Source organism: Strongylocentrotus purpuratus, unplaced genomic scaffold, assembly GCF_000002235.5.
Source record: "Strongylocentrotus purpuratus isolate Spur 01 unplaced genomic scaffold, Spur_5.0 spur5_scaffold_18, whole genome shotgun sequence".
Lineage (NCBI taxonomy): Eukaryota > Metazoa > Echinodermata > Echinoidea > Camarodonta > Strongylocentrotidae > Strongylocentrotus > Strongylocentrotus purpuratus.
In genome coordinates this window covers 6,864,766-6,880,802 of record NW_022145603.1, presented here as the reverse complement: position 1 = coordinate 6,880,802, position 16,037 = coordinate 6,864,766, and the positions used below count along the sequence as shown (strand labels likewise).

At 38.0% G+C, this 16,037-nt stretch overlaps 1 protein-coding gene across 1 annotated transcript; it reads left to right on the top strand.

Annotated features, from left to right (window-relative positions):
• Positions 1–13,723: 13,723 nt before the first annotated feature.
• Positions 13,724–15,416, top strand: LOC105441822 (fibropellin-3-like; the record flags this gene model as incomplete). The annotated part of the gene is made up of 3 exons (XM_030988984.1): positions 13,724–13,829; positions 14,530–14,643; positions 15,355–15,416. Coding segments are annotated over 3 exons (282 nt in total), but the record flags the coding sequence as incomplete, so codon positions are not given.
• Positions 15,417–16,037: the final 621 nt, after the last annotated feature.

Genomic DNA, 16,037 nt, shown 5'->3' with positions numbered 1-16,037 from the left:
GCGCGGATTAAGGCTGCCTAACTTGAATTACCCAAAGTATCGGCATGGCATAGGCTATGTGTGTGGAGGGAGGGGTGATTCTTTTTTAATAATGTTAGATTTGTCTAATGTTCAATGCTTGATGAATGTTCTGTAAATATATTGAGTAAAGCATGACGTCGAAAATGTCTTAGCATGCTGCCCGACACGTCCAAGGCATAGGTCGCACGCCATTAATGGCATGCCTTAATTTTCCATGCCATACGCATCCGGGCTTGTTTTTTAACTCAATCAACTGATTACTTCATGCATGTCCAAATTATAATTCAAACGCCATATCTGTTTCCAACAAAACGCAACAAAACGGACGCTTCGTGTCGCAACTCTTTGTATATTAAAGGTACTATATATGCCCCATCCCTGCAGGCCTATGGGTGCATTAAACAGTATTCACGAACAATACATGGGTCAAAGGTTCCCCTTTGGTCTTCGACACCCCCTCCCCCCCCCCTCTTTCTCTCTATCTCTCTCTCTTCCTCCCCCTTTCAAACGTGCCTTCCATCATATGGCAACGTTGCGTTCACATGTTATTCGCCGTATTAAAGTGACGTGTTAGATATAGAGCGAAATAATTGAAAGTATATACCGAAAAATATTAAACTTGGAAAAAAGAAGAGAAAAATGACAGTGCTGATTAATTGAGGAGTTGCAAATTGATCTGAAACTTAGGTGGCGGAAAATATATACATTATTGACCGGGGGCGCATAATTGGTCTTTTACTGAGATGGCGAAGAATTGATCTGAAACTTCGGGGGGGGGGGGGGTCGCAAAATTGATCTGAAACTAAGGGGGCGGCATTTTTATATTCGATTGAGGTAGCGCAAAATTTATCTTAACCTGTGGGGCGCAACATCTCTCTTAGACTAAGGAGGGGGCGCAAAATTGATCTGAAACTAAGGTGGGCGCAAAATGGATCTTTCATTGAGGGGGTGCAAAATTGATCTGAAACCTTTGGGGCAGGAATTTATATTTTATTGAGGCGGCGCCAAATTGATCTGAAACTAAGGGGGTAGGACGTTTATATGTTATTAAGGCTGCGCAAAATTGGTCTGAAACTAAGGGGATGCAAATTTGATCTAAGATTAGGGTGTAGAAATTTATATTTTATTGAGGTGCCGCAACTTGTTCTGAAACTTAGGGGGCGCAAAATGTATATATTACATTGTTCGGCCCGCGCCACATTGATCTGAAACTTGGGGGGGGGGGGGGGTAGGATGTTAATATGTTATCGAGGGGGGGGGGGCGCACAATTGAACTGAAACTAAGTGGGCGCAAATTTGAACTCGGAAACTTAGGGTGCAGAAATTTATATTTTATTGAGGTGCCGCAAATTGTTCTGAAACTTAGGGGGCGCAAACTTAGTTAAGGTTGATCATGTAACATGTACGTATTGGTGTGTACTACAAGGTTTTGGAATTAGCCAAGCCTTCAAACCCCGTACATAGAAAGATGTAGCCTATATGCGACTACACAAACAAACTTTGTATAGTCCTAGAAGACAATACGCATATTGAAAAGCCAGAATGTGTTGTTATTGTATCTGCTCTATTAAACGTCGCTCTTTTTCCAAATCCCCCTTTTTAAGATATGACTTTCATTACGACTAAGTTTGTAAGCTTCAAAATGTTGGTAGTGAAAAATCATAAAATCACAGAACGTAGATAAAAACTAAAGCATATACATGTATGTTCTGTTAACCCTCTGAAGGCAGACAAATGCGATACACCAGCATCGCATTGCACTTGTTATTATTTTTGTTTTACCGTAATGTTTTTAAAGTTAACTGTAATGTTCTCAAATATGTGTACATTCATTCTCTTCATTATCATTCTCATTTTCTTTTTCTATTGTATTTAGTACCTGTTTACTCCTGACTATGTTGTTGTTATTGTTTTTTCTTGGGGCGGTGCGTCATGGAAACAAATAGAACAAAATAAGTTAAACAGACATATACAAAAAGAAAAGGAAAAGTTAGGATCCACGATCAAATACTCTATCTAACGTACACCTTTATCGGTTATTAGGGACTTTTAGTTTTGCACGAAGACAATGTGGATTGCTACGGTCGACGTCCTTTTAATGCACTGCCTTGAAAGGACGTCACACGTATCAGTCCACGCAAATCTAAAAGTCCCTATTTACAAACAAGTCAACGGCGAGCATCTATTGTCATATAGCTTTTACTACGTAGTCGCGCGCTCAGCGACTCAACGTTATTGTTCGATTGCCGTTGTCCAGATTTGCGGTTTGCCAGATTCTATCGTTCGGGTTGGGGATTAAGGATTTGGGAATCGCCCAATTAAATATTTGGTCAGTAGAATAGGTGTTCATTTGATACCATAATATGTTGATGTCTCGGCAAGGCATGTGTGTGTGTGAGGATGGGGGGGGGGGGGGGCGGGTCTCGTGAACGATCGGACTCAAATGGCAAAGGCCCATCAGGATACTTGCAGAGGCGTAGTAAAGTAGCGGATAATAAATAGGCCTTAATTTCTTAGGCATAGATGTAATGTTGTCTTTAAAGACGGACTGTACTAGTTTGGCTAGGAGTTAATAGACCGCCCAGGGTGCTCATTGACAGATGGCTATCTCATCAACTCAGCTCTCGATTAACATAAGAAGAGAGGATCATGGGGACCAATGGTCACCGATTTATCAAAGGCTTGTCTTCTATATAGAGGGAGCAATTAGTAGCTACAAGTAGTACAATGGGGCATTAGAGGATCTTTATATTGGCAATAGTGGCATGTCGAGACAAAATGAGACAGAGTTATCATGGCTAGACATTGAGAACATTTGAGAGAACGAGAAGGTGTTAAATAAACACATTGTTTTCAGGTGTGTTTTTTCGTCTTTTTCCTCTTCTAAAACGCGTAAAGAATAGAAAGAGACTACAGGACTATAGTGCGTGGATAAACAAAAAGAAAGAACAAAGCGCACGTCATAATAATTTGTTCATGTCTTTGAAAAGCGGCCAATCTAAATTGGTGTTTTAAAAAGAGATTGGGAAAGAATGAACTGTGTCAAGATTACAAAACGTGTGATAAAGAAAATGAGAACGAAATGTCAATAATAAATAGCCCGGTCCATTTCATTTTCGGAATTAAGAAACTGTTAACATATTATTTCAGACTTTCTGGTTTTTGCAATTACAAACCCATTTACATTTACAGAAATATAATTTTGGGTAAACTATAGTAATTAAAAAAATATCTAAATCCCTATGATAATGATACTATAGGTTTTCCGGCCAAACTTTGTAAACTAGCTTAGCATCCCAATAATGTTACGTTCATTCAAGTTCGTGCGAAATTGAATGACTATGTAGATCAACATTCAAAAAGCTAATTGCGTCATTCAATTTGCAAATAATATGCTCATCTTACCGTAATTAAATGCCTAAAACCCCTTGACATCCGGTGGCTCTGCCCCCTGGACCCCACCTAGGGCCCTAACACCAATTTATGTCCTGCCAGTGTCACAAATAAGGTATAAAAATATGCTCATCTGACCGTAATTTATTGCCCAAAACCCCTTACCTCCTGGGGGCTCCGCCCCCGGAACCCCACGCCAATTCGTGACCTGCCAGTGTCACAAATAAGGTATAAAATTATGCTCATCTGACGATGATTTGATGTATAAAAAAACCCTGAGCTTCTGAGGGCTTCACCCCCTGGACACAACACCAATTTGTGTCCTGCCAGTGTCACAAATGAGGTATCAAAATATGCTCATCTGATCGTAATTTATTGCCCAAAACCCCTGAGCTTCCGGGGGCTCCCCCCTGGACCCCACGTCAATTCGTGACCTGCCAGTGGCACAAATAAGGTATAAAATTATGCTCATCTGACGATAATTTAATGTATAAAACCCCTGAGCTTCTGGGGGCTCCGCCCTCTGGACCCAAAACAATTTTATGTCCTGCCAGTGTCACAAATACGGTATCAAAATATGCTCATCTGACAGTAATTAAATGCCTATACCCCCTGAGCTTCTGGGGGCTCCACCCCTTGATCCCCGCTGAGAAACGTTCAACGGCGGGGCCTACATGTCTACCCCCCCCCCCCCCCATTACGTACCAATATTTGGCTCGCCTAATTTCAAATGTGGGCCCCCCTTAAGAATTAAATCCTGGACCGCGCCTAGTAGTAGTAGTAACAACAGCAGCAGTAGTATAAGTAGTAGTAACAGTAAAGTAGTAGTAATAGTAGTAGTAGACTAGTAGTAGCAACAGCAGTAGCAGTAATATTATTAGTAGTGGTAGTAGTATAATTTTTGTTTTATTTTTGCCGCCGGAAATTTGAAAATCGCGCAGACCGTTATTTTCGCTCAGTGGAGGGGGGTTGTGATAGGTGATAGTGGTGGTTATTTTACCTGACAGCTAAGAAAGCAATACATGCTTTTTAGTAAGCAACCAGAAGACCGACGACTTTAGGTCCTCTCCGAGGGACCTGGTAATGAGGATTAATGCCTTACCAAAGGGCACTAGCGCATCGACTTGGTTTCGAACCCGGGTCACCGGATAACGAGACCAATGCTCTATCGACTGAGCTATCGCGCCTCCTCGCGATCACTAACCAAAAAACTTGTCGGCCGACAATATACATCTCACCGACTTCAAACTTGTACTCCCACTCCTCCTCTCTCAGACCCTTACCTCCCCTCTCTCTCCTCTCTTTCCTCCCCCGTTTCTTTTGTTTCCCTTTTCTCTTTTTTCTTTTTGTTTGTTTCTTTCCTTTCCTCCCTCTTAATCTTTTTTCTCTTTCTTTCTTCTCTTTCCTTTCTTTTCCTTTTTTTCTTTTTCTTTTTTCTTTTCTTTCTCTTTCCCTCTCTTTTTTTCCCTCCCCCTTTTCCCTTTTTTTCCCGACGGCAGCCAATTTACCGACAATATCATGACAGATCGCACCCCCCCCCCCCCCCACTTTGGAGACGCCCCTGAGTGGACACCAAATTTAAATGGTGTAAGATAGTGGATATAAAGACATAAAATGACATGAAATATTTGAAATTATACACTTAAATTGTCAATAATAATTATGATGATAGCTAGTTCTTATATTATAGTAGCGCTGTTCAGGACCGAAGGCCTTCTCGAAGCGCTTCACAATTATTACCCCGGTCATCGGATTCAGGCTTTGCCGCACACATACTCCCTGGGGGAGCATTCCAGCCAAGTGTCGTTTTTACAAGCGCACACTTGCTAATCCAAGCAATTTAAAAACAGGTGCGTTTCGCTGTGAACAGGCACGTTTAAGCTTCCGTACAATCGCCCTCAAAGCTATACGTCTAAACTATGTTCCCAGGATCACGGCAGCCACGTTTGCTTGAAACATTCTGTATTCAAGATTTGTTGGGTGTTGCTAAGTTTTTGTCAAGTTCTATCACTGTATCTTTCCCCTCGTTGCCTTAACGTCCATCCATTTTTGTACGCAAAGCCCGGCGTGAATAGAAATGTAAACATAGCTTGAAATGACGTCACAATCGGAAAATGAGCGCCATTTTTTAGGGAAAGCTCAGTACGTTTCAACAAGTTGCAACTTCAAGCATCAAAGTCCATAATCTGGCCTATTTAATTTTGATCTCCACCACACCAACGCTACCTATTCCTACTTACTTGCTACCAGCCGATGATGGCGTGATCATTAAATTAAGACGCCCGGCGGCGCATATTTTTTTTACACAACTGTTTAGCCATTTTCGCGAAAAAATTCCAAGAAGTGCTCTGGTGAAAGAGTCTAAGTCGTCAGCGCACTATGTGCAAGCACGTACACCCAGGGAAGGGAAGATATAATAGCTAAGGGGAAAACAAAGATAGTGGAGACGGTATGGAGAAGGAAAAACAATGAAATACATAAGGAAAGAGGAGAGGATAAGTCAAAGGAAGAACATAGAAATACATAATTGAAGAGGTAAGAGGATCATAGATCTAAACTAAGGAAAAACAGGGAAATACATAAAGAAGGAAAGGGAATCTATCAGTTTAAAACAATTAAAGATAGATGACGAAGGAGAAAAGGATAGATTGAAGGAGAAACAAAGAAATACATAAAATAAAAGAGAAGAGGTTAGAATGAAGGACAAAATAAATACATACGAAGGAGAACTGGGGGATAGATTGAAGGAAAAACAAAGAAATAACGAAGAAGAAAAAGGATAGATTGAAGAAAAAAAGAAATACATGACAAAAGAGAAAAGGATAGATTGAAGGAGAAACAAGGAAATACATACAATAAAAGAGAAGAGGTTAGAATGAAGGACAAAAGAAATACATACAAAGGAGAACTGGGGGTTAGTATGAAGGAAACACAAAGAAATAACGAAGAAGAAAAAAGGATATATTGAAGAAAAAAAGAAATACATGACAAAAGAGAAAAGGATAGATTGAAGGAGAAACAAGGAAATACATAATGAAAGAGAAGAGCGGATAGATTTAACCCGAAACAAATAACGAGTATGTACACTGTGTAACACTGCTAAGGGTAATGCTAGACTCTGTCTCTAGTCGTTTGCACAGTATATTTGACTGAATTGGCTAAACAGTTGTGTAAAAAAAATATGCGCCGCCCGGCGAAACTCAGGCTGGGCTGGTGGCGCATATTTTTTTACACAACTGTTTAGCCATTTTCGTGAAAAAATTCCAAGAAGTGCTCTGGTGAAAGAGTCTAAGTCGTCAGCGCACTATGTGCAAGCCAAGCAAGTACACCCATGACAGGGAAGGAAATTATAGAAAGGGGAAAACAAGGATAGTGGAGAGGATATGGAGAAGGAAAAACAAGGAAATACATAAGGAAAGAGAAGAGGATAAGTCAAAGGAAGAACATAGAAATGCATGATTGAAGAGCTAAGAGGATTAAAGATCTAGACTAAGGAAAAACAGTAGGGAAATACATATAAAGAAGGAGAAAGGGAATCTATCAGATTAAAACAAAAAAATAGATGACGAAGGAGAAAAGGATAGATTGAAGGAGAAACAAAGAAATACATAAAACAAAAGAGAAAAGGTTAGAATAAAGGAGAACAAAAAAAAATACAAAACGAAGGAGAACTGGGGAAAGATTGAAGGAAAAATAAAATATAACGAATGAGAAAAAGGATAGATTGAAGAAGAAAAAAATACATGACAAAAGAGAAGAGGATAGATTGAAGAAGAACACAGAAATACATAATGAAAGAGAATAGAGGATAGATTTAACCCGACACAAATAACGAGTATACATGTACACACGTACAGATCCTCCAACAAAACTGCTAAGGGTAATACTAGACTCTGTCTCTAGTCGTTTGCACAGTATATTTGACTGAAGTGGGTAAACAGTCGTGTAAAAAAAATATGCGCGGGCTGGTGAGCATAATTATGAGTCTGTTGATAACGCCATCTTCGACGGCTTGGATCAAGTGTGGGGAAATTATAAAGGACCGTGCAGATTCTGGACTACAAGCATCACCGCCTGGCTGCCGCCACTAAAACTTTAAGCATCTCCGTACGGCGACCGCCAGCTGGAAACTTTAAAGTTGCAACTTTAACAACCTATTTTTGGCGGCAGCCTGGCTGAGTCAATTATAGACGTGCCGCCAGGCGGGGGTGGATGGGCCGATTAAAGATTCCGGGGTAAAAGTCAGATCCCAGCCTGGCGCAAGCCGGCTCGGCTAATAAGTGAAAATTAATTGCCCCAGCCAGGCTTCGGGCGGAATTGCAGCCTCGATCCGCCAATACGTGAGGCGGGAGCCAGCTGGTATCGATATTTTTGACGCCTCGCCTTAGGAATAATTTTTTGAACTTTATCAATCAGAGTACTACTTGTCTCGGTAACTCGAGTGGTTCTTTGTGATAATTTGCTGCATGTTTGTCTTTCTACAAAGTTTACCAATGAACTTAGATTCCCCTTTTTTACTAAGCAGCACACCGATCTCTTGGCTTCATTCAGTTAGTGGAGCTATCGACCTTTCAACAGCATTACGATATTTAATCATTGACCCTGGTGACCTGTAATGTTTTCCAATTAAGATATCCATACAGCCTCTATTTCACAAATTTCAAGATCGAATCTTCGAGTACACATCAGGTGGTCTGCAACACCCCCACACATCCTCCCCTACGATTTCTATCAAATAGGTCCAGCTGATATCCATCTATACATGATTCTGGGTCATGAACATTATCATCTAGGCGTTATTCAGATATGGTAAAAATAGACTCAGTTTTGAAAGTCAATGATAATTGTTTTTCAAAAAGACGTTTTCTTTCTTAGGCCGCGATTTTGGAAAAGATTCGAACATTAAAAGACATATTAACTTCATTTACTTCATTTTGATTTAATGCTTTGATATTTGTACCCAGGCACGTAGCCAGAGTTTGATGTTTGGGGGGGGGGGGGAGACACATACATGTAATCGATCGAGGTTAAAAAAAAAAGGGGTCTAAAAAAGTTCAACCGATCCTGGACATTGTTTGGGGGCACGTGCCTCCCCCCCCCCCCGTGCTCCCCCCCCCCCCCCATGGCTACGTGCCTGGTTGTACCACTGAAGTTGACTTTATTTTCCACCGTTATTGATCTAATTTATAATACGAGTATTGACTTATTTCTCCTGTTATCCGCCAAATTAATATAACTCTTGTCTTTCTCGTCGCTTTTAGTCCATTCATTGTCTTTGGAACTCAATTTGCACAGGTGCCGGCGAATGTGCTTCTGATCCCTGTACACATGGAGGAACTTGCACTGAAGGAGTGAACGCCTTTACTTGTGCCTGTGTTCCTGGCTATAATGGGGATATGTGCCAAACAGGTAAGCTATTAAGTCAAAGCAGATTACATACCTACATACATACATTTGTGTATGTACAGCCATTGCTCCTCGTTCATCAAGCCATTATAGATACAGAGTGAAAATAGAGAAAAAAAGAAATTATTGAGTCATGAAGGAGGAAACATGTGTGATGGTTTTCTTAATTTAGAGTCAACAGAAGTGAAATTGCAACCAAAAATTGAAAAGGGTGTTTCAATTTTTTGGGCAGGGGCACATCAAGGTTTGTCAGATATTGAGTTTTTTTCGAGAATTTTTTTTCTTTCTATCGCCATGATAATTGGAAAGATTTGAGCGTTATAAACAGATATTTAGTTCATTAACCTTACTCGATTTATTTATCAATAGATTAACAAATGAATTCATTCCTCCCTCTACGGTCAATAATTTGCATTGAAATACAAGTTCCTACTTCATTTTCCTTTTATCTGCCAAAGAGACTGGATGAATCGGATGCTTTGAAAATTATTTTCTCGTCACTTTTATCCCATTAATTATGTTTAAAACTCAATTTGCACAGATATCGACGATTGTGCTACCAGTCCTTGTGAGAATGATGAAACATGTACTGATGGAGCTAACAGCTATAGATGTGCTTCTTGCATTGTCGGCTATACTGGGCCTGGTTGTTCTACAGGTAAGCTATCAAGTCAAAGCAGATCGTATACCTACATGCATACCCTTTTAATTTAACGCAAAATATAATGGAAAATACTTGTTGCTCATCAAGAAATAAAATATACGGAGACAAACATGCCGATAAAAAGAAAGAAACATAATATCATTAGATACACAAAAACTATAATGATTTTTCTAACATGAGATTCAACGGAAGTAAACGCACAAACAAAATTTTGAAAAGGTGTTCCATAATTTTGGTTTAGTAAATAAATGAGAAAAACTTTAGTTCTCTTGATTCTAAGTAGACACTTACCTCATTATATTTATCTTCCAATAGTTTTACAAATTAACTCATTTCAGAACTGTCATTATTTTGCATTTAGAATATCAGTTTTGACTTCATTTTCCTGCTATTTGCCAAATACAGAAAAGATGTCAAAATGCAAATTATATTTTTTAATCCCTTTTATCCCATTCATTGTCTTTAAAACTCATTTTACACAGATATCGACGAATGTCATAGCACTCCTTGTATGCATGAAGGAAAATGCATTGATAATGTAAATTCGTTTACTTGTGCCTGTATTGATGGCTATACTGGGACTCTGTGTGGAATAGGTAAAGCTTTAACTCGAATCATATTATCTTCCAACATACGTACACGTTTTGTTCATTTAAGAATTATAGATAAAGGTTGAACAAAGAAACACAAAATTAATGTTATTAATTCTACCAAGATATGTTTGAACAATTTCTTACTTTCTTAATTGGTGTTTTTAACATTTAGGAGCAGAAAGGAGAGTAACTACACTTCTGTTGATATTGAGTAGACACATGTTTGATAGGAGTGTATGGCCATTTAAATAATAGCGTCAATAATGTGATTCACATAACGGTCTCTATTAATTAAGACATATTTTATGGTAAGATAAGAGTAGCATATTTCATCTATATCGTAAAGATTCAACTGTTCGACCTTAATTGTCTTCAAAGTAAGACAATCCATAGGACGATTTGTCGTCTTGAAATGAAAGAATTTTGCTTTCCTTCCCATTTTTCTTGCAGGGGCAAATGAAGCTTCCTTCAAAAATGAGATTTTACCCAAAATGTCTTTGCTAAGGGACCTAAGGTGTGTTCAAACTAAAACCGTCCATTGGATGATTTGTCATCTTGAAATAAAAGATTTATAATAAGAGTAGCATATTTCATCCTTATAGCCCTTAAAATGCCAGTTTTGTTGTCTTGCTTTTCCTGTTATCCGCTAAATGAAAATAAATATATCAACAATGAAATGTTATTCTCGTCACTTTTACCCCATTTATTGTGTTTGGAACTCATTTTACTCAGATATCGACGATTGTCTTACTGACCCCTGTGAGAATGGAGGAACTTGTACTGATGGAGTGGACGACTATACTTGTGCCTGCGTAGCGGGCTATACTGGAAACGATTGCGAAACAGGTAAGACATTGAGTCAAAACAAATTACAAACTTTCATACATACACTTTTTATGTAAAGTAATTGCACCTTGCTCTTCAAGAAATTATAGATAAAGAGCGAACAAGGAAATGAAATGAAAGAAACCTTTAGTCATCGGTGAGAAAAATCTCGGAGGTTTTTCTTTATTCAGAGTCGACAGGAGTGAATGTAGAGACAAAGATATTAGGGTGTCCCATCTGTTAGTTTAGAAATAAGGGAAACTACACTCTCAATCATCTCAAGTTGACACATGGTAAACGGAAGTGCATGGTCAATTCTCGCTACCCTAAATAGGTACGAAAATCTCGAAATTCGCGAGACGAGGTAATTTTCACTCTCTCGGGTCGTCACTACAACTTCCGGTATAGAGTCTCATCCCAAGTCACGGCCTTCATCCACCCCCATTTTCAGGGTTCTTACGCTTGGAATCATGAGCCCAGCACTGTGCAGCCTCACAAAAGAAAACCATCGTCACTGATGTCAAAAGACGCAAAAAACAACGAATGAAATGTTCAAATAAACGTTGAAATATTTGCGAAAAAAAAACAAGACCGAGCAGACGACATATTCGGTGCATACACGTTGTGTGGCGACGGCGTTTTACGTTTGCGCTATCGCGCCTAGTAATATAGCGCCTGCACAGGAAGCTGTAATGTCGAAAAGCTATCCCATAATGCAAGCGCGTTTTCAGGATTTTCCCCGGATCTCGGCAGAATCGCTATTTGGGGTAGCGAGAATTAAAGAACAGATTTGAAATTGTGATTACCACAACAATCTTTCCCAATACTGATTTGTTTTCAAGTAAGAACAAAAACGTTTGCTTTAGTGACCCTTTCTGTCTGGCAGGGGCACACTAAGTTTTCTGAGACGATGATATTCTTTTCATGAATATATTTTCTTGCTAAGGCCTCGATTTTGGAAAAGAGAAAAACATTTCAAGAGATATTTAGTTGATCAATTTCAATTGAATAATGTATGAATAGTTTTACAAATGAATTGACGTTATTAGCCCTTAAAATGCCGGTTTTGTTGTCTTGCTTTTCCTGTTATCCGCTAAATGAAAATAAATATATCAACAATGAAATGTTATTTTCGTCACTTTTACCCCTTTTATTGTGTTTGGAACTCATTTTGCACAGATATCGACGATTGTCTTACTGACCCCTGTGAGAATGGAGGAACTTGTACTGATGGAGTGGACGACTATATTTGTGCCTGCGTAGCGGGCTATACTGGAAACGATTGCGAAACAGGTAAGACATTGAGTCAAAACAAATTACAAACTTTCATACATACACTTTTTATGTAAAGTAATTGCACCTTGCTAATCAAGACATTATAGATAAAGAGCGAACAAGGAAATGAAATGAAAGAAACCTTTAGTCATTGGTGAGAAAAGTCTCGGAGGTTTTTCTTTATTCAGAGTCGACAGGAGTGAATGTAGAGACAAAGATATTAGGGTGTCCCACCTGTTAGTGTAGAAATAAGGGAAACTACACTCTTAATCATCTCAAGTTGACACATGGTAAACGGAAGTGCATGGTCATTTAAAGAACAGATTTGAAATTGTGATTACCACAACAATCTTTCCCAATACTGATTTGTTTTCAAGTAAGAACAAAAACGTTTGCTTTAGTGACCCTTTCTGTCTGGAAGGGGGCACACTAAGTTTTCTGAGACGATGATATTCTTTTCATGAATATATTTTCTTGCTAAGGCCTCGATTTTGGAAAAGAGAAAAACATTTCGAGAGATATTTAGTTGATCAATTTCAATTGAAAAATGTATGAATAGTTTTACAAATGAATTGACATTATTAGCCCTTAAAATGCTAGTTTTGTTGTCTTGCTTTTCCTGTTATCCGCTAAATGAAAATAAATATATCAACAATGAAATTTTATTTTAGTCACTTTTACCCCATTTATTGTGTTTGGAACTCATTTTGCACAGATATCGACGATTGTCTTACTGACCCCTGTGAGAATGGAGGAACTTGTACTGATCGGGTGGACGACTATACTTGTGCCTGCGTAGCGGGCTATACTGGAAACGATTGCGAAAGTAAGACATTGAGTCAAAACAAATTACAAACTTTCATACATACACTTTTTATGTAAAGTAATTGCACCTTGCTCATCAAGATATTATAGATAAAGAGCGAACAAGGAAATGAAATGGAAGAAACCTTTAGTGATTGGTGAGAAAAGTCTCGGAGGTTTTTCTTTATTCAGAGTCGACAGGAGTGAATGTAGAGACAAAGATATTATGGTGTCCCACCTGTTAGTGTAGAAATAAGGGAAACTACACTCTTAATCGTCTCAAGTTGACAAATGGTAAACGGAAGTGCATGGTCATTTAATGAACAGATTTGAAATTGTGATTACCACAACAATCTTTCCCAATACTGATTTGTTTTCAAGTAAGAACAAAAACGTTTGCTTTAGTGACCCTTTCTGTCTGGCAGGGGCACACTAAGTTTTCTGAGACGATGATATTCTTTTCATGAATATATTTTCTTCCTAAGGCCTCGATTTTGGAAAAGAGAAAAACATTTTAAGAGATATTTAGTTGATCAATTTCAATTGAATAATGTATGATTAGTTTTACAAATGAATTAATTCAAATAAAAAATGACATTATTAGCCCTTAAAATGCCGGTTTTGTTGTCTTGATTTTCCTGTTATCCGCTAAATGAAAATAAATATGTCAACAATGAAATGTTATTCTCGTCACTTTTATCCCATTTATTGTGTTTGGAACTCATTTTGCACAGATATCGACGATTGTACTCCTGACCCCTGTCAGAATGGAGGAACTTGTACTGATGGAGTGAACGACTATACTTGTGCCTGCGTACTGGGCTATACTGGAAACGATTGCGAAACAGGTAAGACATTGAGTCAAAACAAATTACAAACTTTCATACATACACTTTTTATGTAAAGTAATTGCACCTTGCTCATCAAGACATTATAGATAAAGAGCGAACTAGGAAATGAAATGAAAGAAACCTTTAGTCATTGGTGAGAAAAGTCTCGGAGGTTTTTCTTTATTCAGAGTCGACAGGAGTGAATGTAGAGACAAAGATATTAGGGTGTCCCACCTGTTAGTGTAGAAATAAGGGAAACTACACTCTTAATCATCTCAAGTTGACACATGGTAAACGGAAGTGAAGAACAGATTTGAAATTGTGACTACCACAACAATCTTTCCCAATAATGATTTGTTTTCAAGTAAGAACAAAAACGTTTGCTTTAGTGACCCTTTCTGTCTGGCAGGGGCACACTAAGTTTTCTGAGACTATGATATCCTTTTCATGAATATATTTTCTTGCTAAGGCCTCGATTTTGGAAAAGAGAAAAACATTTCAAGAGATATTTAGTTGATCAATTTCAATTGAATAATGTATGATTAGTTTTACAAATGAATTAATTCAAATCAAAAATGACATTATTAGCCCTTAAAATGCCGGTTTTGTTGTCTTGACTTTCCTGTTATCCGCTAAATGAAAATAAATATGTCAACAATGAAATGTTATTCTCGTCACTTTTATCCCATTTATTGTGTTTGGAACTCATTTTGCACAGATATCGACGATTGTACTCCTGACCCCTGTCAGAATGGAGGAACTTGTACTGATGGAGTGAACGACTATACTTGTGCCTGCGTACTGGGCTATACTGGAAACGATTGCGAAACAGGTAAGACATTGAGTCAAAACAAATTACAAACTTTCATACATACACTTTTTATGTAAAGTAATTGCACCTTGCTCATCAAGACATTATAGATAAAAGCGAACAAGGAAATGAAATGAAAGAAACCTTTAGTCATTGGTGAGAAAAATCTCAGAGGTTTTTCTTTATTCAGAGTCGACAGGAATGAATGTAGAGACAAAGAAATTAGGGTGTCCCACCTGTTAGTGTAGAAATAAGGAAAACTACACTCTTAATCATCTCAAGTTGACACATGGTAAACGGAAGTGCATGGTCATTTAAAGAACAGATTTGAAATTGTGATTACCACAACAATCTTTCCCAATAATCATTTGTTTTCAAGTAAGAGCAAAAACGTTTGCTTTAGTGACCCTTTCTGTCTGGCAGGGGCACACTAAGTTTTCTGAGACGATGATATTCTTTTCATGAATATATTTTCTTGCTAAGGCCTCGAATTTGGAAAAGAGAAAAACATTTCAAGAGATATTTAGTTGATCAATTTCAATTGAATAATGTATGATTAGTTTTACAAATGAATTAATTCAAATCAAAAATGACATTATTAGCCCTTAAAATGCCGGTTTTGTTGTCTTGATTTTCCTGTTATCCGCTAAATGAAAATAAATATGTCAACAATGAAATATTATTCTCGTCACTTTTATCCCATTTATTGTGTTTGGAACTCATTTTGCACAGATATCGACGATTGTACTCCTGACCCCTGTCAGAATGGAGGAACTTGTACTGATGGAGTGAACGACTATACTTGTGCCTGCGTACTGGGCTATACTGGAAACGATTGCGAAACAGGTAAGACATTGAGTCAAAACAAATTACAAACTTTCATACATACACTTTTTATGTAAAGTAATTGCACCTTGCTCATCAAGACATTATAGATAAAGAGCGAACAAGGAAATGAAATGAAAGAAAACTTTAGTCATTGGTGAGAAAAATCTCGGAGGTTTTCTTTATTCAGAGTCGACAGGAGTGAATGTAGAGACAAAGAAATTAGGGTGTCCCACCTGTTAGTGTAGAAATAAGGGAAACTACACTCTTAATCATCTCAAGTTGACACATGGTAAACGGAAGTGCATGGTCATTTAAAGAACAGATTTGAAATTGTGATTACCACAACAATCTTTCCCAATAATGATTTGTTTTCAAGTAAGAGCAAAAACGTTTGCTTTAGTGACCCTTTCTGTCTGGCAGGGGCACACTAAGTTTTCTGAGACGATGATATTCTTTTCATGAATATATTTTCTTGCTAAGGCCTCGATTTGGAAAAGAGAAAAACATTTCAAGAGATATTTAGTTGATCAATTTCAATTGAATAATGTATGAATAGTTTTACAAATGAATTAATTCAAATCAAAAAT